At 45.0% G+C, this 21996-nt stretch overlaps 1 protein-coding gene across 1 annotated transcript in view; it reads left to right on the top strand.

Annotated features, from left to right (window-relative positions):
- The window catches only part of IL17RD (interleukin 17 receptor D), a 71357-nt gene that overhangs the window by 24978 nt on the left and 24383 nt on the right, over positions 1-21996 (top strand). The window contains exons 2-3 of the mRNA XM_049640748.1: positions 17066-17123; positions 21517-21642. Coding sequence (XP_049496705.1) covers positions 17066-17123; positions 21517-21642 — 184 coding nt within the window. The remainder of the gene's footprint in view (positions 1-17065; positions 17124-21516; positions 21643-21996) is intronic.

The following is a 21996-nucleotide window of genomic DNA, read 5'->3' as shown; positions in this document are numbered from 1 at the left end:
GCTCTTCTACTTGGCCAACTTCACTTTTTCTATCTTCTTTTCCTCTTCATGTGCCCTAACTGGGTAGTCCCACAAAGCCCAATTCCTGATCCTTTGCTTTTCTTTATTCCTCCTATTAATTAGCCCACGTGTCCTTAAGTTTCTGTGACATGACTACATGCATGACTTCCTGTCTCTGAATCCCACATTTCCAAAAAACAAAATATGGTATTAGAAGATACTCTCTAGTCACCTCCGTTAAGTTCTTCTCTACATCCTCCTTAAAAAAAGAAAAGTTCTCTTTTGGGGTATTTTCTTTCTTGCTGCAAAAACCACTACTCTCCCAAGTTCCCAAAATAGGTACCTCAAGGTACCTTGGAATATTTCATCATCACCTCTGTATCCCATTTGTCCCAAAGTCTCACCATTTTTTCTTAAAAATGCCCCTCAAGCGTGTCCTCTGTCATCTTCCCACCATTGCTGGCTGTACCCACCTCACGTCTGGACGTCTGCAGCGGCTGCCTCACAAGCCTACCCACCTCAGCTCCAACTGACCACTCTCCTAGTTTTTCCTGCAGATGTGCTACAGCATTATTGTATTTGTGTTACTTTCCTGCTCAGAATCCTGCTAAAAAATATGGCGAAATAGACACAACATAAAATGTACCATTTTAACCATTTTTAAGTATTAATTCAGTGGCGTTAAGTACATATACATAGTTAGGCAACCATCACCACCATCCATCTCCAGAATTTGATTTTCCTAAACTGCAACTCTGTGCCCATTAAAGAGTTACTCCGCCCTGAGCCCCTCACCCCTCCGCAGCCTCCTGATTCTATTTTATGTCTCTGTGAATGTGACCACTCTAGGAACCTCAGATCAGAGGGAATCATACAGTATCTGTCCTTTTGTGCCAATACCAGATTATTTTGTTTATTTTTATTAAAAAAATTTTTTTGTAGGGGCGCCTGGGTGGCTCAGTCAGTTGAGCGTCCAACTTCGGCTCAAGTCATGATCTCATGGTTCATGAGTTTGAGCCCTGGGTCGGGCTCTGTGCTGACAGCTCAGCCTGGAGCCTGCTTCAGATTCTGTGTCTCCCTCTCTTTCTGCCCCTCCCCCACTCATTCTCTATCTGTCTCTCTCTCTCAAAGATAAACATTAAAAAAAATTAAAGGTTTTTTTGTAATGTTTATCTTTGAGAGAGAGAGAGAGAGACAGAGCATGAGTGGGAGAGGGGCAGAGAGAGACAGGGAGACACAGAATCCAAAGCGGGCTCCAGGCGGTGAGCTGTCAGCACAGAGCCCAACATGGAGCTCGAACTCCCGAACCATGAGATCATGACCCGAGCTGAAGTTGGATGCTTAACCAACTGAGCCAGCCAGGCGCCCCATTTATCTATCTATCTATCTATCTATCTATTTATTTATTTACAGTCGGGGAGGGGCAGAGAGCGAGGGGGAGAGAGAATCTCAAGCAGGCTCCACACTGTCAGTGCAGAGCCTGACGTGGGGCTCAATCCCACAAACCGTGAGATCATAACCTGAGCTGAAATCAAGAGTTGGATACTTAACTGACTAAGCCACCCAGGTACCTTCCAATATCCTACCTATTGTATTTAGTGATTCTGGTCTTCAGAAATTTTGTTGAAGAGTTGGTAAAAGCTAACAAAGGGCCTTTATTTCAGGGTCTTTTTCCTCTCTCTCTCTCTCTCTCTCTCTCTCCCTCCCTCCCTCCCCCTCCCCCTCCCTCCCTCCCTCCCTCCCTCCTTGCCTCCCTCTCCCCCCTGCCCCCCATCCCTCCTTCCCTTCCTCAATGAACTCTACCTGGGAGCATGGCACTGGTTTACTCCAGCTGTAGACGGGAGTCAGGATGTGTGGGAGGGACTGGGGAAGATGGGAAGGGTCCTGATGCTTCCACTCACCAACACCAAAAGTTAGTAATTTTTAAAAAATCTTTTAAATGTTTATTTTTGAGAGAGAGACAGAGACAGAGACAGAGAGACAGAGTGTGAGCAGGGGAGGGGCAAAGAGAAAGGGAGACACAGAATCTGAAACAGGCTCCAGGCTCTGAGCTTTCAGCAGAGCCTAACGCGGGGCTCAAACTCAGAAACCATGAGATCATGACCTGAGCTGGAGTCAGAAGCTTAATAGACTGAGCCACCCAGATGCCCCAGTGATGTTTGTGGTCATGGAGGGAAGTGGATGGTGACCAGGACTCCGCTTCTTCCTTCCTGAGTGCCTTTCATCTGTATCATGGGCAGAGAATCAGGCCCATTCTGGAAATAAGGGGATGTGTGTAACGAGACCCCAGCTTTAGTCTTCTCTGTTTTGTCACTGGCACCTCTTGTCTGCAGGCCCTGGGGTTTGACTCATTCCTTTGATTCAACTTTCTGGTCCTTTTGGTTTATCCTTTGAAGCTGCTGTTTTATTGCCTCTTTCTTCTATCTTCACTACCTGGATCCTAGCCCATTGCCACCTTGGCTTGGATCAGGGACCCTTCCCTGAACTCCTGCCTGCCAAATCAGGCTTGTGCTCACCTCTGTAAGGACCACGGTGTTCCGGTCTCGCCTGATCGCATGATGTGCCACATGCCAAAATGAGCTCCTTTGTGCCTCCCAGCCCCTCTGGTGCCCATTCTTTCAGGCTGGTTGGGGTGTTTCAGACAGAAGCATTACTGTGTTTGTCGCTTACTCCAGGGCTTCTAGAGCAATTTGTTCTGGCTGATGAGGAAGGTTCCACGTCTACCTTGAGGTGTAGAGGCCATTTACTGAATGCTTACCATGGGGGTGGTGTAGTTGGTTACATGTGCCTTTTGTATACACATTTGCTTGAAATGGTCTCTTCACTACCTACCTCAAAGCTCCCAGTGCCCTAGGATCCAGTTAGGGACCTGTCTACCTTGTGAAGACACTTCTCTGGGGGAGCCTTCTTCTGTTCAACACCCCCTTCTCTGAAATTCCCTTACACTTGGAGCTCAACTGCATAATAACTAAGTGCATTCATTCTATAAGGTATAACATTATTATCTCTAATTTCATGCCTTTTAGCTTTGTTTTCAAAAATGAACTATAAACTTTTGGAGGAAAGTTATTCTCAAGCATGCAAAATGGCCTTGCCAGTGTAAAGTACATTTCTAACCTTTAAAATATCGGTTAATAAATTCTGGGACATTATCTGAGGTTATTCGTGAATAAATGAGAAGAGAGAACCTTGGGGTACAGTTAAATACTGCTTTTAGATCAGGCAAAGTTTTCTAGGCAGAGATCATTCTTCTTCGATAACCAGGCTAACGCATGTGTTGTGATTTTAATCACAAATGGCACTTACAGTTTTTTTTTTTTTTTAAGTTTATGTGTTTATTTTGAGAGAGAGCGAGACAGCATGACTGGGGGAGGGGCACAGAGTGGGATAGAATCCCAAGTAGCCTCCACTCTGTCAGTGCAGAGCCCAATGTGGGGCTTGAACTCACGAACGGTGATGTGACATGAGCCGAAATCAAGAGTCGATCGCTTAGCCGAGAATTTAGTTTTAACAAGCAAATTACTTCCTCTCCACCACTCGGTCTGTAGAATCTCCCCACCCTGGCACTCTTCCAGCTGCCTTACTCTGAAGAGTGGTGCTCCTAGATTTTTATTTACTGTGTGGGCTAGAGGATGTTGTCAGCCCTCTTCTTGGGTTTGTCAGAGTTTCCCTTTTCATTTTACCCAATTCTGTTATTTACATGAGACTAGCCAACGAATCATAAAATCCCCTAATGTTGTGTAATTTTTTAAAACTTTCAGGATGAGTTATAGTAATTGGGTTACCCAACAGAACAGCACTCAGGATACCCACATCAGCAGGTCGCCTACATGTGTTGGGCACTTCACCGGGAAACCTTCTTGATATGTGTGTCCTGTTGCCTTTTCCATGTACACAACCAGCTGTGGAACAGGTGAAAGGGCCTGTCTTACTGCTTTTGAATAGTGGTGCTTTCTCTTTGTGAAAAATGGATGGATAATGAAAGCTGGCAGGACCTTAAGAAACCATTTGGCCCAGTGGTCCTAATTCTTACCTCATTAGGATCTTTTGTTGTTTTTCTCATTCGTCCCACATGCTTCTCCCAAAAGGAACTGTATTCATTATTTGCTAATGGAGATTTATCAGAACAAGTGTTCTGTATGTTAGGATCTAACTTAGGTCAAGCCATAGTCCATGTGATGCATGAAATAAAGACAGTCCGGAAGAGTCTTCAAAATGCTGGGGCAGGGAGGATGTTTGGGAGGGTTTTCTCTTTGTTTTTAATGTAGGTATAATTGAGATATGATAGTATGTAATTTTGAGGTATATGATAAGTTGATTTGGTTACCTTACATGTATCAATAGGATTACCACCGAAGTTTTAGCCAACACCTCTACCAAGTCACATAATTATCATTTCTTTTTTGTGGTGAGAATGTTTAAGATCTGGTCCCTTAGCAATTTGGAACTATAAAGTACAGTTTTGTTGAGGTTGACTAGGGAGGATTTTCGTATTCTCAGTACTTAAATTCCTTTTGCTTTGAATTTGTTATATTTACAAAAAATAATAAAGCCCTCATCAAAAGAAAAGCCTACACTTTTCCTAGAAACTTGAAAACCCAGTCCTCAGGTACTCTATTTGAGAACCAGGGAATATCGCACCCCTCACGGGCAGATGGGGAAGTGGCAGGTGCAACATGGTACCCATCCCACCTTCCTGCCCACCTTGTCCTGGACAGCTGTGCCTGTCTGGGGCTTTTCCTTCTCATCCCTCCTGTGAATTCACTGGCTCTGTGTCCACAAAACAGTGCTACTTACCTGAAGGATGGCCTTGTATTGACTCAGCTCCTCATTCTTATATTGTAATCATTTTAGCCAGGAACTTTGACCTCCCTTTTTAATTTTAGTTTTTAACTAAATTTTAGTTTTTTTTTTTAACATTTATTTATTTTTGAGACAGAGAGAGACAGAGCATGAACGGGGGAGGGGCAGAGAGAGAGGGAGACAGAGAATCGGAAGCAGGCTCCAGGCTCTGAGCCATTAGCCCAGAGCCCGATGTGGGGCTCGAACTCACGGACCGCAAGATCATGACCTGAGCCGAAGTCAGATGCTTAACCGACTGAGCCACCCAGGCTCCCCTTAATTTTAGTTTTTAAATACTTAGTCACTGCTTTAATTTTTTTTCTGGGAAGTCTCTGTTTCACCTCATGACAAAATATAACAAGCTTCTAATTTACTTCCCCCATATTGCTTTGATTTTGTAAACATCTCTCACAGGAAACCTAATGAAGGGGACAAGGTGCATTGATTTCTTCCTATTGCCTGGCCAAGAAAGTGGTGTGTGCCATTTTGCTGGTCTCAGCCCCATCAGAGAGGAGCTGGAGCCCAGTACCAGGGCCACTTTCTCAGGGAGGAAGTGTGTGGTTCCACTGCCTCATCTGTCTCACATGAATCTGATTTCCCCCTCTCTATCAATCCATGCCAGGAGTCCTTGGAGAGGTAGTTTGGGGAGGCCTTCATTCCTGGGAAGTCTGTACTGCCTCCTCCACCCATGGGAAGGTTTATCTAAGTCTGAAATCAACCAAGACAGTGATTCTCCATTTTTACATCATTCTTTGCCCTCCTTCTCAGAATGACATTTTAACTGTTCAAGGAATTTAAAACAAAGCTGAATATTTCTTGGCGAACACAATTATTTCCTGGCCTAAATCACACAATGATTTAACTGGTATGTCACTGTGTACGTGTGTGCTTTAATGGGAATTGCATGTGGTATCATTGGGAAATTAGGAGAGTCTTGTAGATTTATTGCTTATAGTTTAAGGGCAGACTGCTGGCTTCCATCCAAAAAGCGGGGAGACGTAAGGTTGCAAAGACCATTAATGTCTGAGTATATTCTTCCGATTGCCTACTATTTTGAAATTAGCTTGGCAGAAGGTAAAAATCAGAACCAATGATGAAATACTTTACCCTTTGAAACCTGTAAAGTTCATCAAAATAAACTTGTGGGGGACTTGGTATCATAGATGTGCTGGTGTCCTTTCTCTGCTGTCTACCAACATCTTTTTGAAGCTTTGAAGGTGTTTTGGTATGTCTGGAGTAGAAGTCAAAACCATAGATTATTCTTCATTAAAAAAAGGGGGGGAGTTTTAGATTATCCCCCACTGTGGCTCTTGGGCGAATATTTTAAAATGCATCCAAAACCTAACCCAGTTTTGTGTGTTGACCACAGACACCACAGGCTGCAAAGGCACTTGAGCAGGAGCAATCAGTTCTCCATCTTCTGGATACCATAATATGTTCCTCCACTGTTTAACTATGGCGGATGGGGGTGAGAAGTAGCCACATTGTTTATTTTTTAACTTGATTCAGTGAAACTGACTTGACTGCAGACATGACTATTGTCACTTGTCTGAAAGGTGCTAGGCACATCTCATAATGGGCTCCTTTGCATAACAGTAGAAATACTTGCCTTTTGTATTGCTACTTTGTAAAGTTTGTGAGTCCCAACATCCTGAACCTAGTGTTTAATTATTGAATTGTAACAAATATTGCCTATAAAGGATTATAACTGAGGAATCAATCCAGAGTTCTATTTAAAATTGAGATCTTATTACCAACCATTTTCCTCTGCCCTTTGAATTTAGCTTTTAACCACCAAAGTTTCCCTTGGATCACTGAACCACTCATGGTGTCCTTCTACAGACCTGGTGTTAAGCTATTGATCTATGGTTAGGGCAGGCAGGTGGGGGCCCCTGAATGGATTGCATGGGTCCAGCCAGAAGCTTCCTGACATACTGTGTGCAGCTTTGTGTGTTTGTACGTGTGCCACAGCTCTCACCAAATTCTCAAAGACATCTGTGTCCCCACGTAAGAAGCTGAGACCCTCTGTTGAGAGGGCTGGAGGAATAAACGAGAGGATTTTAGTGATGTTGGTCCTGATGGTGTTAGTATTGCTGAGAAAAGGGAAGGTGACAGTAGGGCTGTAGCTGTGTAGCAACTTACACTTCCCCCAGTTTTAGATGTGATCAGTGTTTCAAAGCCTGGGAGTATCACGCAAACCTTCGGCACATCCTTGCATCTTGAGACCGTCTTGCACTTGAACCCATGAGCACACATGAATGGGACACCTGTGCCTACAGAGATGCTGGGCTGGGTGTTACACAGCCTGGGACTCATGTTGTCCGAGCACCTTCACCTTTGTTCATTTTTTCCCCAGTTAATGTCAGACAAGTGATACAGACCTGGTATCTGGCAGGCGCTGGGTAAATGCAAGTAGCATGTTTGTAGGGGACCTGCTGTAGGAAATCACATTTGTCGACCTCTTCTGCAGAAAAGGAAGCTATGCTCACTCAACCCAGAGACTTGATATTGCTCTCAAGTAACTCAGATTCCCACAAGTCGGGGAGAACCAAGGCCTCAGAGAATTGAGTGTTTGGTGGGTCGGAGGAGTGGCGGAGGTGGGGGGCGGGGGGTTGTGGGGGAGGAGAAGCTTGTTCACATGCTTGTTAACATTTGAGGGTCTTTGACAAAGGAAGTCTAATGCCCTGCCCCGGTCAGCCGGCGATTGCCCCCCGGGAGGCCCTGTTGTGCACAGGAAGTCAGACACTAATGATGTTAGTGAGGGGACAAAGGCGCCCAGCCCGGGAAGGGCCTAATTGCTGTGTCCGGCTCCCAGGCGGCCGGCCTCAAGCTGGAGGGGGCTGGGCAGGATGCGCTAAGTGTTAACACCTGGAGCCGAGCTGCTGACTTCCTGGTGCTTTTTTTTTTTTCTCCTTCTTCTGTGTGGCTGGGTATGCACACATACAGACACACACATTCACGAACTTTGGCTGCATCTCAGGGGGACATTTTGGGATGTGATATCTAAGAGACTAGATGGAAATGGTTCAATCTGGAGGTCACACTGAGCTGGGGCAGGGCCGAGAACAAGTTCCCCCTGAGCCCCCTCGATCTGCCCATGGGACTTGGTGATTGCTGCTTCACCTCTGGGCTGGCTGATTCCCTCCCTTCCCCCCAGGAAATCTGGGAAAGGCCAGACCTGGTGGAGAAGCAGATACGTATTAGAGGAGTCACTGTTGCTTTGGCTTGAGACATTCTAGTTAGAACTGATGGGAGAATGCTCCCAGGGGAAAGAGAGATGAGGGTCTTGACCATTGTTTTAAGCCAGCTGGGTCCTAGGGAGGTAGGATGAATGGCAGGTTGAGGAGTGGTCGTGGGCACCTGCCAGCACCCAATGAGGGTTGCTTTCCTGTATGTATGAATCCATACCTGGGGGCGGGGGGGTTGGTTGGACAGGCTGCCTCCCAGAGAAGTGGAGAAGCCCAGACGTACCTCCTAAGGTATTTCTAAGTGGGGGCTCCAGATTCTTTGTGTCTATATATGGCTTTCGACCTGGGTTCTGTGAAGCCCTCGGTGGCCTCTGGGAGTTTTGGGAATGCCCCCAAATTGTGTAAGAATGTTTTGGGGGGGGGGGCACCTGGGTGGCTCAGTCGGTTAAGTGGCCGACTTAGGCTCAGGTCATGATCTCGCGGTCCGTGAGTTCGAGCCCCGCGTCGGGCTCTGTGCTGACAGCTCAGAGCCTGGAGCCTGCTTCATATTCTGTGTCTCCCTCTCTCTGCCCCTCCCCTGTTCATGCTCTGTCTCTCCCTGTCTCAAAAATAAATAAAATGTTAAAAAAAAAAGAGAATGTTTTGGGGGGAAGTTGGGTAAGGAATGTTTCTCACAGGATTCTCCTATGGGTTCTAGAAACATTTTTGCCTTAACAACAATTAAAAATGAAGACCCCCTACCTTGGCCAGTAGCCCTGCTGGGAAGGCATTAGTGGCTCACTTCTTGTGATGGCAAGTGACAGAGCCCGAGCCTGGGGTCCCTCCCGTAGACCAGCAGTGGGAGGCAGCTGTGCACATAGGTGGACTCACTTGGATTTTTGCAGCCAGAGAACAAGAGAGCTTAAAAGGGGTGCTTGAAGCCTGTCTCCCTCCTGGAGGAAGGGGGAAAAGCCACAAATAACTTTTGGAAAAGGGTCTAATGTTGACTTGCTGCTTCCCACTGTTATTTTAAGGAGGTTTTCTCTCTGAGACCACCATGTGGACAGAAATAATAGGCTGACAGAAGGTCCCTTGCTTTCTAGTGTAGCCTGTGATGTTTCGATTTGCACTAAAACCTAAAAGGGCGGTCTTCCATAATTTCCAAATATGTGAAATCCACCTTGAAGGAAGCACATGTGTGGGACACACTGGGGACCTGCCTGACTGGAGGAGGCTTGGTCCCCATGGCAACATCACAATCCCCTATTTCTGCAGGCATTTGTGCTGTAAAAGCAGAATTCCAGATGTGATACAGTATTTGGAGACTCTGTCCCGGGGCCTCGGAAACAGTATTTGAAGCGGTACAATTCAGTGCACGCTCTCTGTGTGGTCCTAAGGCTTTTTATTAGTAGTTTTGTTTTGATCCGAACATTTCCTCTGAGCTTAGGCATAACAGGCATGTGTGTAGCTTGAAGTTTTCCTCTATTGTCTAATCACTGTTTTGCCCTTGCAGGGAGATACTTTCTTGAGCTTCTGGAGTGAAGTCTTTGTAACTACCTTTAACAGCTAAGTGAGAGCAAGCCGGTAGCTGGTTTGCTGGGTGGGTGTTTGGGTGGCTGGTTGCTTGCTTCCTCTTCGTACCCAGTGTTTACAGAACACCAGTTAATCTGTGTCTGCGAAGTTGTCTGTGTGTGCGTTTTAAACTGCAGATGGGCTGATAGTTACCTTACAGATGCCAGCTCTTTAACATGCCGTTCTCATTTGAGTGGATGGGAGTGCTGTGTGCAGCCAAGGGAGAGGGTCTGGCTCGCTATCCGGAGGCATGTTTTATAGCTTGCTTTTAACGTTTTGAGAACTGGAGAAATGGAACAATCCTGTCTATTTGTGAGTATCAGCCACGGGAGAACACACAGCCCAGATCCTTAACAGACTAATTGGAAAAAAGTATTTGGGCTTTTGCTTTGTGAAAACCAAGGAGACTGGAGAGCTTTGTTTTGTTTTGTTTCTAAACACAGGAGAAAAGTCAGAGTGTGTGTGTGTGTGTGTGTGTGTGTGTGTGTGTGTGTGTTGATATCTCTGGGCATTAACTGCACGTGTATATTCCAGTGGCAAAGCAATAAGAAAGTCAAAATCTGGAGCAGGGAAAGACATTTAAAAACATACTAAATTCCATTTAGGTAATGGCCAGTTAGAAAAGTTGCTATTGCAATAAATAAATATATCAAGTCAATACATTGTATACCTTAAACTTATATATTGTATGTCAATTCTATTTCAATTAAAAAAAAAGTTACTATCTGAGAGACAACTCCTATAAATACCTTAACACATCTTTATCTTTAGTGAATGGATTTCCTTGGGTCTGAGGTGAGGGTGGGGGTGTAGAGGAGGGGTAAAATAGTGAAAGGCAGCTTAGTTGGAAACGAGAGCTCTCAGTTTGATAAGCAAAACACATTGTAACTTGGCATAGGTTGGCTCCATGTTCGAGCTCAGAAACAATTGTCCCTTCAGCTTTCCTTTGGGGAGCGTGAAATTAGGAACATGTGTGTGCTGATTAGCAACATGTCAGAGATGAATCATGATTACGGCTTTGGTCTGGTACACAGGCGATGCTTTGGAGTAGTGATTTCCTACCTCCTCGAGCAAATCTCTCTAATTAGCTTAAGATCTCTGGGTCTTTTTGGGCCGACGTGGTAATTGCTGGTGGGAACACACTGGCACTCCCCCAGAGCTTGTGTGTTCCCCACTAGACATCCAAAGCCTTACCTCCCCAAATCAGACAGCTGGCACCCTTCGTTTCTGAAGTTGGTTGCATCTACTTGGAAAGTGGGAGAGAACAGCTCTCGGGAATGTAGAGAAGAATATCTTGAATAGATCCAGACCCAGGCTGGCTTTGTGATTTATTTTCCTTGTGTTTTGGGTTTGCCGGCATTCTCCTCAGCTTACATCACCTGGGGCTTCTCTCCTTTTTTCTGACTTCTCTCCCCCCCCCCCCCCGCCTTTTTTTAGTTAAAGGTTTGAACTGAAGTTAAGTGGGATCTGAATTCATCTATGAAACCATCTGAACCGAAACTTGTGCAGAGTAAATTGACCCCATGTTCTGCCTCTTGCCTTTACCACGTCCACTGGTCACAGGCAAAAATGTCAGTCCTGTAGTGCATTTGAAGCCTCACAGAATTGTCTGCTATCTTTTAAATCTCCTTGACACGCTGGAAACCCAATGTGGAGGAAAAGGGAAAATAGAAAGTATAAGCTGGCCTTGGTTTTTTAAGTAGTTGTTCAGTTATCTTTAAAAAAAAAAACAAAAAAAAAAAAAACAAAAAAAACCCCATTCAGTTCCTTATGATGGATGCTCTTATTTAAATGTTCATCCAAACTCGGGTCACTAAAACATTGCTAGCTTTCTGAGAGGCCCTTAACTGATTTGAAAGCAGTCTTGTTTAGGCCTTGTAGTTTGGCCATGCCTTCCACTGGAAAGGGGCTACTATAATTAGCACAGTCCTTTTCAAAATGCATCTTTCCAAAATGGCAGTTAAGCTATTTTGGACCTGGATTGGAAATGTTGCTCTGGGAAGTTGGTGTCTTCAATGGACTTAGAATCCCCAAGGGCCCCTCAGGAAATGGGCCTTCGGATGGCCCCTCATGGCCCGCGCTAGCTGCTCTGTGTGGGATCCCTCCCTGTGGCTGTCTTTGTGTCCAGGCCTTTGCTTCTTTGCCATATGGGTGGAGCATAGTGTGGGTTTTGAATTTTATTCCTTTAGAGCACTTATGGGTTATCTTCCCCTCCCCCTTTCCTGAGTAAAAGATGTTTTCTCCATTATGTTCCCATTTGCTGCTTCCGTCCCTGCTCACCATAGAGTGTTCATAGCAGAGCCCCAGGCACCTGGGGCTGGCTTCTCCCCTAGCATTGGAACAAATTAAAAGCTGCCCCCAAGTGCAGCAAATGGGGGTGGTTAATTAACTAAGAATGTGACACCCTAAGGCCATAGCATTGGCATTTTATAGTTTTTAAGTAACAGGCCACAAACAAGTATTCTTAATTGTAAGCTCATTAAACATCAAACCAGGTATAGTAGCTAAAAGCTTTGGATTGTTTACTGAAAAACAGCTTGCAAAACCATTCACCAGCTTTGTAAGTTGCTCACCATGTTCTCTTAGTGCGAGTCCTGATTCTAAGCCCATAACTCACCCTGTCACGCAAGGCTAGGTCCTCTTGGGTTCTTGATCTGCATTCCCTAGTTTCATCATGTATTCATTCATTCAGGCAGAAAACTAATATATATCAAGGGCTGACTTATGGGCCAGGGCCGGACTGTGGTGCAAGCTTGGAGAAGGATGAGGGAGTAGGGGGCCGCCCTGGTCACTTTGCCTCCAGTCTCTTCCCATCTGATCCAGCCTGAGCACTTACCAGTGATGGGGGTCACTGGGTTGCCCAGTTCCCACCAAGACCATTCCTTAGTCTGGTGGTTAGTGCCTCTGTCACCTTGCCCTGACCTTTCCACCCATCTGCCAGACCCCCCAGGTTTGGATGCTAAGACTGGTCATATCTGGAGATGCCCCTTCCTGTGAGCGTTCCCCTGTCTGCCTCACGTACTCCCACGCTGCACAGCTCTTTGCTTATTAGGGCAGGAATCTTCCCAGGAATGGTAACATAACTATTTCAATGTGTCATGTGCTGTGCAGAATACTTGATAACATGTCTTCTCATACAGTTCCACACCGAACTTTTCCAAGAAGTTTTATTCAAACACTTTAATAGCTCACGAAAACGAGGCTCAGGAAAGTTTGGAAGCTTGTCTAAGGTCATACAGCCTGAAAGGGGGAGGTTTGAACACACATCTGTACAACTCCAAAGCCCGTCCTGTTAACTACTCCTCCACTCCAGATATGCCCCAGGCTAGCCCTCAAAAGCGTGCATCTAGGATGGCAGAATCTGAAGCCACAGCTTGATGGGGCAGTGTTTCATGTCTGCCTGCAGCCGGGGTGGGATAGAGGGCTGTGACAAGTGATCGATCAGTCTGCCCTGGGTGTGGGAAGGGGAAAATGACAACACGCAGCACATGTGTGACACTGAGATCCGTCTCATCCATATTGCAGCTAAAGTATATGTATGTATTAGCTTTCAATTACTGCTGTAACAAACTGTCACGATTTAGTGACTTAAAACAGCACGAATTCATTATCTTATAGTTGTTGGAGTCAGAGTTCCAAGATGAGTCTTATGTGGGGTTGAAAATCAAGGTGTTGATAGGACTGGCTCCTTCTGGAGGCTCTAGGGAGAACCCTTTTCTGCCTTTTCTAGCATCTAGAGGTGCCTATGTTCCTTGGCTTATGAGCCCCTTCTATCCCCATCTTCAAAACCAGTAGTGTAGCATCTTTAAGTCAATGTCTGCCTCACTGCCTTCTGCTTCTGTGGCCATATCTCCTTCTCTGATCTTCCTGTATCCCACTTACAAGGACTTGTGTGATAACATTGGGCTCATCAACATACTTTCTCCATCTCAGGTTCCTTAAACTTAATTGCATCTTCACAGTCCTTTTTGCTGTGTGCAGTAACTGCATGGGTCCTGGGGACCTGTTGTTTTGTGGGGGCTGGTATTCTGTCTACCACAAAGCATAAAGAAAACAGTAGTGCTCTGTGGGCTAGTCTGGGCACACCGTTTCTCCTGTGGTTTCTGAGGGCTCTGGAGCAGCGGGAGCATTTGGGTGCGAAGCGAGGACAGCCTGTTGGAGCATCTGTCTGATGGCATGTGCTCAGAAGCCATGCCCTGGATGACTGCCAAGAGTGACAGGTCTCCCAGTGCACACAGGAACTGGTACTTCTGATGGAGTTGAGCTCTGTGCTCTATTGCCTCTGAACTCAAGGATGAGGCTTAGTCACAGGGTCTTTTGGTCTCTGATTTTTGTGTGGAATTAGAATGACCGTTTTGCATGTGCATTAACAGAAGTGCCAGGCCAGTCAGGTTGTGAGGGTGGGTTACTGTACTCTCATCGGGTGAATATGCAGGCACATCTGTGTGTCAGGAACACCGTGTGATGGAGCTAGACGGACTAAGGCAGAAGCCCATGGGAGGAGCAGGTCTTGGCTGGTAGGAAGGGCATTCTGGGATACAGAAGCGCTCCTGAACTTGTGCTGAGCAGTAATGCAGTGACTGGAGGAGTTTGGCAGGTGGGGAGGGGAGCGGCTGAGAAGACAGGCAGGAGCCACATGGGGAATGTTCTAGGAGGGACAGGGAGCTAGTGGTGGGCTTGGAGCAGAGGAATGAAGGCAGAATTGCACATTAGGAGATCACTTTGGTGGCCAAAGCCCCTGAGATTAGGACCCAGTTCTGGTCGATGACCAAAAGTGCCCAGCCCTGCAGGGGTGGGGTCAAGGTGGAATGCCCTGTGGGTAGTGAATCGACACTGTATGCAAGCCTCACTGTCCTTTGAGGCCACGCTCACTGGGCCCTCTTCTGAACAGCTCTGCATACAGCACAGACCTTATTTGGAAGGATTTAGGTTCTTGTCTGCAAGATATAACACATCTCACGATATTGGGCTTCTTTCCACAATGCAAGCTCATCGCAAGTGCCCAGTACATACCTGTTAAAAACATGCTGCAGCAGGAGCCCCTGGCCAGTTCTGTCAGTAGAGCATGTGACTCTTGATCTCAGGGTTGTTAGTAGGAGCCCCACATTGGATGTAGAGATTACTTTAAAATAAAATCTTTAAAAAAAGAAAAAAAAAACGTGCTGCGATGGAAATATGAGGAGAAGAAGAACAAAGTGAAAAGCTGCTAGTCCTACAAGTAAGGTGACTAGTCACTGGTCACTAGAGTCCTACAGACCTCAAAGCATGCTATTAAGTGAAATGCATTTGCTTTTTGGAAAGTGCTTCCTCTACATGGCTTCACGTGGTCCTCCTCAAACTCCTGTCCCAGGGGAAACTCATGCAAATTATCTTTTTAGGAAAATAGTTGAGGGCACTCCAACCCGGTGGAGTGAAGAGGTTTGCCCTTGGTCACCAGCAGGAGGATGGAAGGATTAAGATACCCACCTTGGCCTGTAGATGTTTGCCTTCCGTGATGCTCCCTTTTCCTCTCCCTCGTAGTTCGGTTACCCTTCCTTCTTTCAAGCTTCTGGTGTGTGCTGTCCTCACCCTTGAATCATCCTTTGTGAGGTGCTACCTCATGGCATGGTAGCAAAGGTGCTACCTTATGGCATTTCATAAGCTGTATGTTTATTTATGGCCGGCTTTTCACCTAGTTGCACCCTCCTTGTATGCCACGCTGAGGGTTCCTGGAGAGTCAAGGCGTGGTTTGAAATTTGTCTATATACCTGGCATGTGATCCACATACCCAACTAGTCTCCTTTGAAGGAATGAACTACTGTGCTCCTGAGGACAGGACCAGTGGCTGTTTTCCTCACCACTATACCTAGCATGATGTCTAGCTCATAATAGTAATTAATGGTAAGTGATTTTATATCTCGGGGGTTTTTAAGGGAGAAAGGTGTGGTTTGGGGCATTTCCTAAGGGTTTTGGAGAGATTGCATTTTCTCCTGCCTGGTTGTGTCTGTCTGGGCTTGACCATCTGGAAGTTGGGCAGACTCTTGTGGCACATTAGAGGCCTTGTCCCTAAGGATTTACGGAGGCATTTAGGATTTTAATAAGAAAACAACCCTTTCCAAAGTGTTTTAGCTCAGGGGAGGAATTCTGGAATCTTGTGTATGTGGGAAAAGGAGGATGGAAACAGGAAAGGAAACAGGAGGAGGAAGGTGAATCAGGAAGAAAGGGAGCCTCCATAGATCATGGGCTAGTGTACCATGTTGATTTAGATTTTGTTACTGCTTATTTCTCACTTGAATTAGAAGAGTGTGTGTGTGTGTGTGTGTGTGTGTGTGTGTGTGTGTGTCCCTTTCTGCACAGCTGTGCTTTCCTAAGGTCCATGTTTATCTGAGCTCAAGGATACAGTTTCAGTGGGCATGCCTGGCTTCAGGATAAAAAGCGTGAACATGTCTACAGCATATGGATATGATGGGGTTGTGGCCTGAGACCCTGGGCTGCATCAGAAGTATTCTGCACATCGTGTCTCAGTGTGACAATTGCCCATTAAATACCGGGCTGCCAGCATATGGTTTTCCCCAACATCCCCTTTGTTAAGTGGAAACTTTAGCTGTGTGGTTAGAATATTTTCCCATCATTTAGCATTTCAGAATTAACTGTTTTTGGAGACTTCTGCAATTAATGCTGAATGGCACATTTGCAGATTATTACAGAAATAGTTAAACCAGAGTCGGCAGGTCTGTAGCTGCTCTTTCCCATGATGGATAAGTGGTGGGTTAGGAAAAGGCTGGGCAACGGGAGGAATCTGGTGCTCCCTCTGTGGATGCTGTAATTAAAGTGGGGAGTCTGGTGGAGTTGTTATCCCTGCTATTAAGAGTGCAGATGGCTAACGGCTACATCACCAAGAGTTAGAGTTAGCCCTTTTAAAGTCTTTTTTCTTTTTCTTTTATGACCCACCCTATATATTCCAAGCATAGGTATGGATACAGTGAAGAATTTTCTCATTAAAAGTAATGGCTTATTCCCACACTCATTCCCGGTCTTGGAATGAGAAACCTGTTTCCTTAGACTTGAGGAATTGCCTATCTGTCGTGGCTTAATAGAGCTTTTGGACGAGAGTGTCTGGTAGGCGAATTTTATAACCAATCAGTGCTCAAAGCAGATCCAACTGGAAGGGCTCCAGCTGGCAGCTCATGATCTCTCTCCCAATTTTACTGTTAATGAATTATTATTTAACCCCCAAACACAGAACAGCATGCTCCTCTTGTCTTAGGGAAGTACGTTCTCATGATGCCGTTGGCCTGGCAGTAGGAATCTCCTGGGCTGGAGGGAGGTTGGCAGTCAGTGGGGGGAGAAGAGGCACAGAGTGGGCGGGAGGAGTGGTAGATACTGCTCAGCGACTGGCATGACCCTGGGTCTTTGTTATCTTGTGTACATTTTGACTCCAAGGGATCTGTGCTGGAAAAGCAAATTGGCTTTTCTCCTCATCATGTTCTCTTGTTTTCCCACAGGGAGTGGGGCCGGCCAGCAGAAACAGTGGGCTGCACAACATCACCTTCAGATATGACAGTAAGTAACTGGCTTCACCGCTGAAGAATGGGGCCCGTTCAGTGATCTAAAGCTCACACAGTCATGCTCAATCAAGGACACTTGAGGTCCTAGGGTTGAGGAATTTTCTGAACCTGCCCAGGTTTATCAATAGAGCTAAAGCAGCTGGCTGAGTCTCCATTAAGTCACTCAAGTATTTGGGAGCCTGGATAGGTCAAGTGCCCTCCATAGTGTTGGGAGAAATTTTGGATGGAGGGAGACCTCCCCTGATTTCTTCAGGACATAGTCATGTCCTTAAGAACTAAAGCAGATGCCTGTAGGGCCCAGCATGGGACAAAGCTACTCAAGTGCAAGATGCTAGGGAGTAGCAGGGACTGTCTGGTCTGAAGGGGGCACTGGCTTCTCTCCATTCCAGCTCATGGTGGCCTTGAAATTCCCTGAGTGTGGCCAGATGTGATTTTGAAGAAGAGTAAGAAATTTGCATTTTTTGTCTAACCATTTTTTAATACTGTCATCTATTTAAAATTTTTCACACACATAGAGTGGGCCAAGTGAACGTTGCCCCAGATTTGCCCAAGGGTCTCCAGTTGGCCATCTCTGACTTCGCCTGGATTCCAGCTTTGGTTCCCTACCTGTCAGCTGTGAGCTGTGGCAGGTGATTTGACTTCAAGCCTCAGCTTTCACATCATATAAAATAAAGATTAGGTTCTTCCTCGGCATCATTTTGAGGGTTAAATGAGGTAATGCTTTTACCTGCTTAACTCAGTGGCTGGCCTAAGATGTGCACTCAGTAATTGATATCTGTTAATATTAGAAGTCATTCCAACCAGAATTGGAATACAGCATCTTTTTGGCCCTTTCTCTCAAGGAAGTGTGACTTAATCTGTCTGAATTGTTTCCTAAGGGCAGGGTGGGGTGCTTTTTCTGATTAGGCATATAGAATCTCCCCTCAGCAAATGCTTCCATGCCTGAGAAGGTAATTATATGGAATTGTGAGCATTTTAGCCTTATGAGCCATAATTTACATGTAAAAACGTTAACAAGAGGGAGCTTGACTCCTATTTAAGTGACTCCTGACCTTTGATTCATCTCTTGGAGAGGGTTGTGAATCCATGTAAATAATGGGTGTAGGTCACAGTGAGGCCTTTGAAATGATCACTGCTAGAGCAAGATTTTTGAGGTCATGTATACAATCTAACAATTTTAAGATACAAATATGTGTGTCAAATTTATGCCCTCAGTTGCTGACGTGAGTATTTTAAGTTAACCAATGAGGACTTACATTTGAAACAGACATTTCAAGTTAGTGGTGGGTGCCTGTTCTGGGTAAATGCTGTAATGCTAATGAAAGATTTGCAAGTCCAGGACACTTAATTCAGCTAAGTAAAGACATGTGTAAGAGAGCTCTCTTTGAGCTACAAAGTTAATTTCTAATATATGCTCTTGGTCCTGGCAGATCTTGTATTACATTCAAGAGTTCAAAATTTTCCGGTCAGCTGCAAACAAGTATTTGCAGCTCTAATTTAATACGGGGTTTTGTGAAAGAGGATCTGTACCTGTAAAACTTAAAAGTATCTATTGTTTTCTTCATGGGACTAAACATTTGGCCCATGTGCCTGATGCCCGTCTCTTAGTCATTTCTTTCTTTCTTACTCTTCAGCATTTAATTAGAATTTAATTCGCAACTTGAATTGACTCCTGATACATCTGAAGCTCGGTTGCATTTTGGCAAAATGTCATTTGGGCATAGTTTTTTGGTAACCAGAATCCAAAATGTTAGAGTTGCTAATAATTGGATCCAGGTTTGTGTAAAAAATTTATTCATTGTTTTCCATTGAAAAGATATTTCTTTCTCTCTTCCACAAGGAAGTTTCTGTTCTTGCTCAGTTGACTGGTTACTCATTCTGTTTGGAAGAGCTGAGAGCCAATGATCAGGTTTTCGCCAAAAGGGTTAAACTACAAAATCTTATATTTCTGCTCTTTTGCCATTTGATGTTACAAAGAAAGGTAATGTCTTGCCATTAAGTCAAAACCGAATCTCCTAGGTCTCTACGCCTCCTTTCATTTTGCATTTCTCGTTTCTTCTTTGGGCTCTGAGTGGTAATGCCTGAGTAGGTTGTAATACATTTTCTTAATTCTTTGACTTTATATTTGCATAATTATATTTATAGAAACCTGGAGAGTGCTAATTTTGGCATTAGGAATGAACAAAGGAAAAAAAAAACCATGATTTGCTCTTGTTTTCGTGCATCTTTTCCTAACAGCTGTTTAAGTCAGAGGTTTCGAAAAATGAAAAATGCTTGAAATTGACAAATCTGATGGTTTTTTGTTTTTGTTTTTTTTTTTAATATTGGGAAGCTTGTTTCAGCCAGGGATTTTTTCAGGCTAACCACTTCTGATTCAGAATTTACTATAGTCGTAATCTCTGTGCTGAGGCTAGAATGGCAAGAGCCCTTCATGAGCCAGGCTGCTTTCTGTCCAGACCCAGGGCTGGTCAGCAGCGGAATCCTAAGCCACCCAGCTGGCCTCTTAACTGCAAAACGTTTCCTCATTTGTACAATGTGGGTGTTAAACCAGATGTTTAAAGAAACATTTTTTTCTATTCTAAAATTCTCTTCTGCACCCAGAGAACATATGTTGTATGCTTCAAGAGTCAATTTTCATTAGAAGTAGAATTTGGTTTTATTAATTATTAACATCTTTTCAAAAGAAGTAATATTGAAATGTAGAGGTGGCTGCTTTTTAAGCAGATGGAGTTTCCGGAAGGGGGTGCAGTTAGGCAAGAAAGCAGGGCACAAAGCTCTGTGAGGGATGGGAGTTACCCGAGTGGGGGGGGGGGGTGCATTGTGGTGCATGTGTTTTGAATTTTAGTAAGAAATTTTAAAAGGACTTATGTTATATGCACATTAAAAGGCTTGGAAGCATGTCCTTTAGAAGTTGATAGTAGTTATCTCCGTGGTGGGAGGGTATGGATGACTTCTATAGTTTTCTTATGTTCTTTTATAATTTTCAAGTATTGAGGGAAGGTTTTTAGTCATAAAAATGGGAAATGTGTGCTACGGTGCACAGCAGGGGCACTGGGAGTGCAGCAGACTCACTGAGCCTAGAAAATAACCCCTTACTGCTTCACCTCAAAGAAAAACACCCCGACTTTGGAGGGGTAATGAGTAGTTTTGGACATTAGATGGAACTGAGGACCTTTTGCAACAGATACCAAAGAGAGTTTTCAAGTTTAACCATTGAGAAAGAAATGGAGATGAAGCAGCATAAAAATTGTGAGTTGGGGGTACCTGGGAGTTGTTAAGTATCTGACTCTTGGTTTGGGCTCAGGTCATGATCTCACAGTTTGTGAGTTCGAACCATGCATTGGGCTTTGTGCTGATGGTGTGGAGCCTGCTTGGGAATCTCTCTCTTCCTCTGTCTCTGCCCCTCCCCTGCTCACTCACTCGCGCGCGCGCTCTCTCTCAACGTAAATAAATAAAAACCTTAAAAAAATTGCCGAGGAGGGCCGATGGTTCTCCCCTGCGTCAGTGGCCAGAACAGCCCACGGCCATTCTCTGGAGTCCCATGCTGAGTCTGGCTGGAAGCTTCTGGCAGCTTTTTAGGATTCTGTAGACTTTGAAGATGTGTTTAGCAATACCAGGTGTCACAGTTGCTCACGTGGTAGTGGCCACATTGACACCTGGCTGCAAGTAATGTCCTCAGGCAAAATCAGAGAATCGGGTCTTCTTTGGCTGAGTAATGTGGAACTCTTTGGGTTTGGTGGGCATTGTGGATGTCTTTGATTAACACATGGTGTTTTCCCTTTGCGATGCCAGTTAACACTGGAGGTGCTTCACTCATCAGGAAGTCAGTTAGTACCTTTTGCAGGTACTAATTGGATTGTTTTAACTGTCTTGCTGTGCGCCCCTCCCCCATGAGTCTTACCCTATTACTTCCTTTCCCTGCTCACTTTGCCTCCAGGTTTCTTCTAAAAACAAGCCCCAGTATTTAGCCATTGGTTTTGCTTCAGATCACTCTCTAATGCTGAAAACTGATGGAAGTAATGTAAATAATTCTTGATTTAGGTAAGATGTCATAACAGTAAAAAAAAAAAAAAAAGTTAATGCCAGATACATAGTCCAACTCCAGACTCTATATGATCCTCCCCTAATGCTGTCCTAGAAGTTAACTTGTGGGGGGTGGTGGTGGGATGGTGGTGGTGCTATAAATAAATTCCACGACTGCATCTTACAGTTTCCCAAATAGTCACGCTTTACTGTCATATTTGGGCTTTTGAGGCACACGTCTTTAAACAGAATGGCTTTGGTTGCCTCCGGATGGCTCTTTGTAATTTGAGAAGATGAACCTGGGAATAAAAAATTGTAAAATTTAAAGTTTTAATCTAACTGTTTTTGTTCTCGCAACTGTCTAGACTGCACCACTTACTTGAATCCAGTGGGGAAGCACGTGATTGCTGATGCCCAGAACATCACCATCAGTCAGTATGCTTGCCATGAGCAAGTGGCAGTCACCATTCTTTGGTCCCCAGGGGCCCTTGGTAAGTGGTCAAAATGGAGCCCAGCATGTGGCCTGTGTGGGTGGTGACCAGTGTAAGGGTCTCAGTGTGACAACCTGCAGGGGCCAGGCAGGTCTTGACATACGTGTAGCTTAGGTGTGCTTGGGCACAGATATGCTTCCTGCTTTATTGCATGTACTTCCTGGGCATGTACAGAGCTTAATACTGTACCCCATGGCTCATCTTTTGTTCCCTTGGCTGTTACTGAGAGAGATGTGGGTTTGAAGAATAATAGTGTATGGCAATAAATCGTGCTGAGGCCTTAGCCTTTGGGTCTAAGCAGTAGCCAGGGGACAGGTGACCTAAGGGCATAATGGCTTTAGCATCCAGCATTGG

Source organism: Panthera uncia, chromosome A2, assembly GCF_023721935.1.
Source record: "Panthera uncia isolate 11264 chromosome A2, Puncia_PCG_1.0, whole genome shotgun sequence".
Lineage (NCBI taxonomy): Eukaryota > Metazoa > Chordata > Mammalia > Carnivora > Felidae > Panthera > Panthera uncia.
Note: the sequence above shows the minus strand (reverse complement) of the source record. Positions and strands in the feature narration are given on the sequence as shown.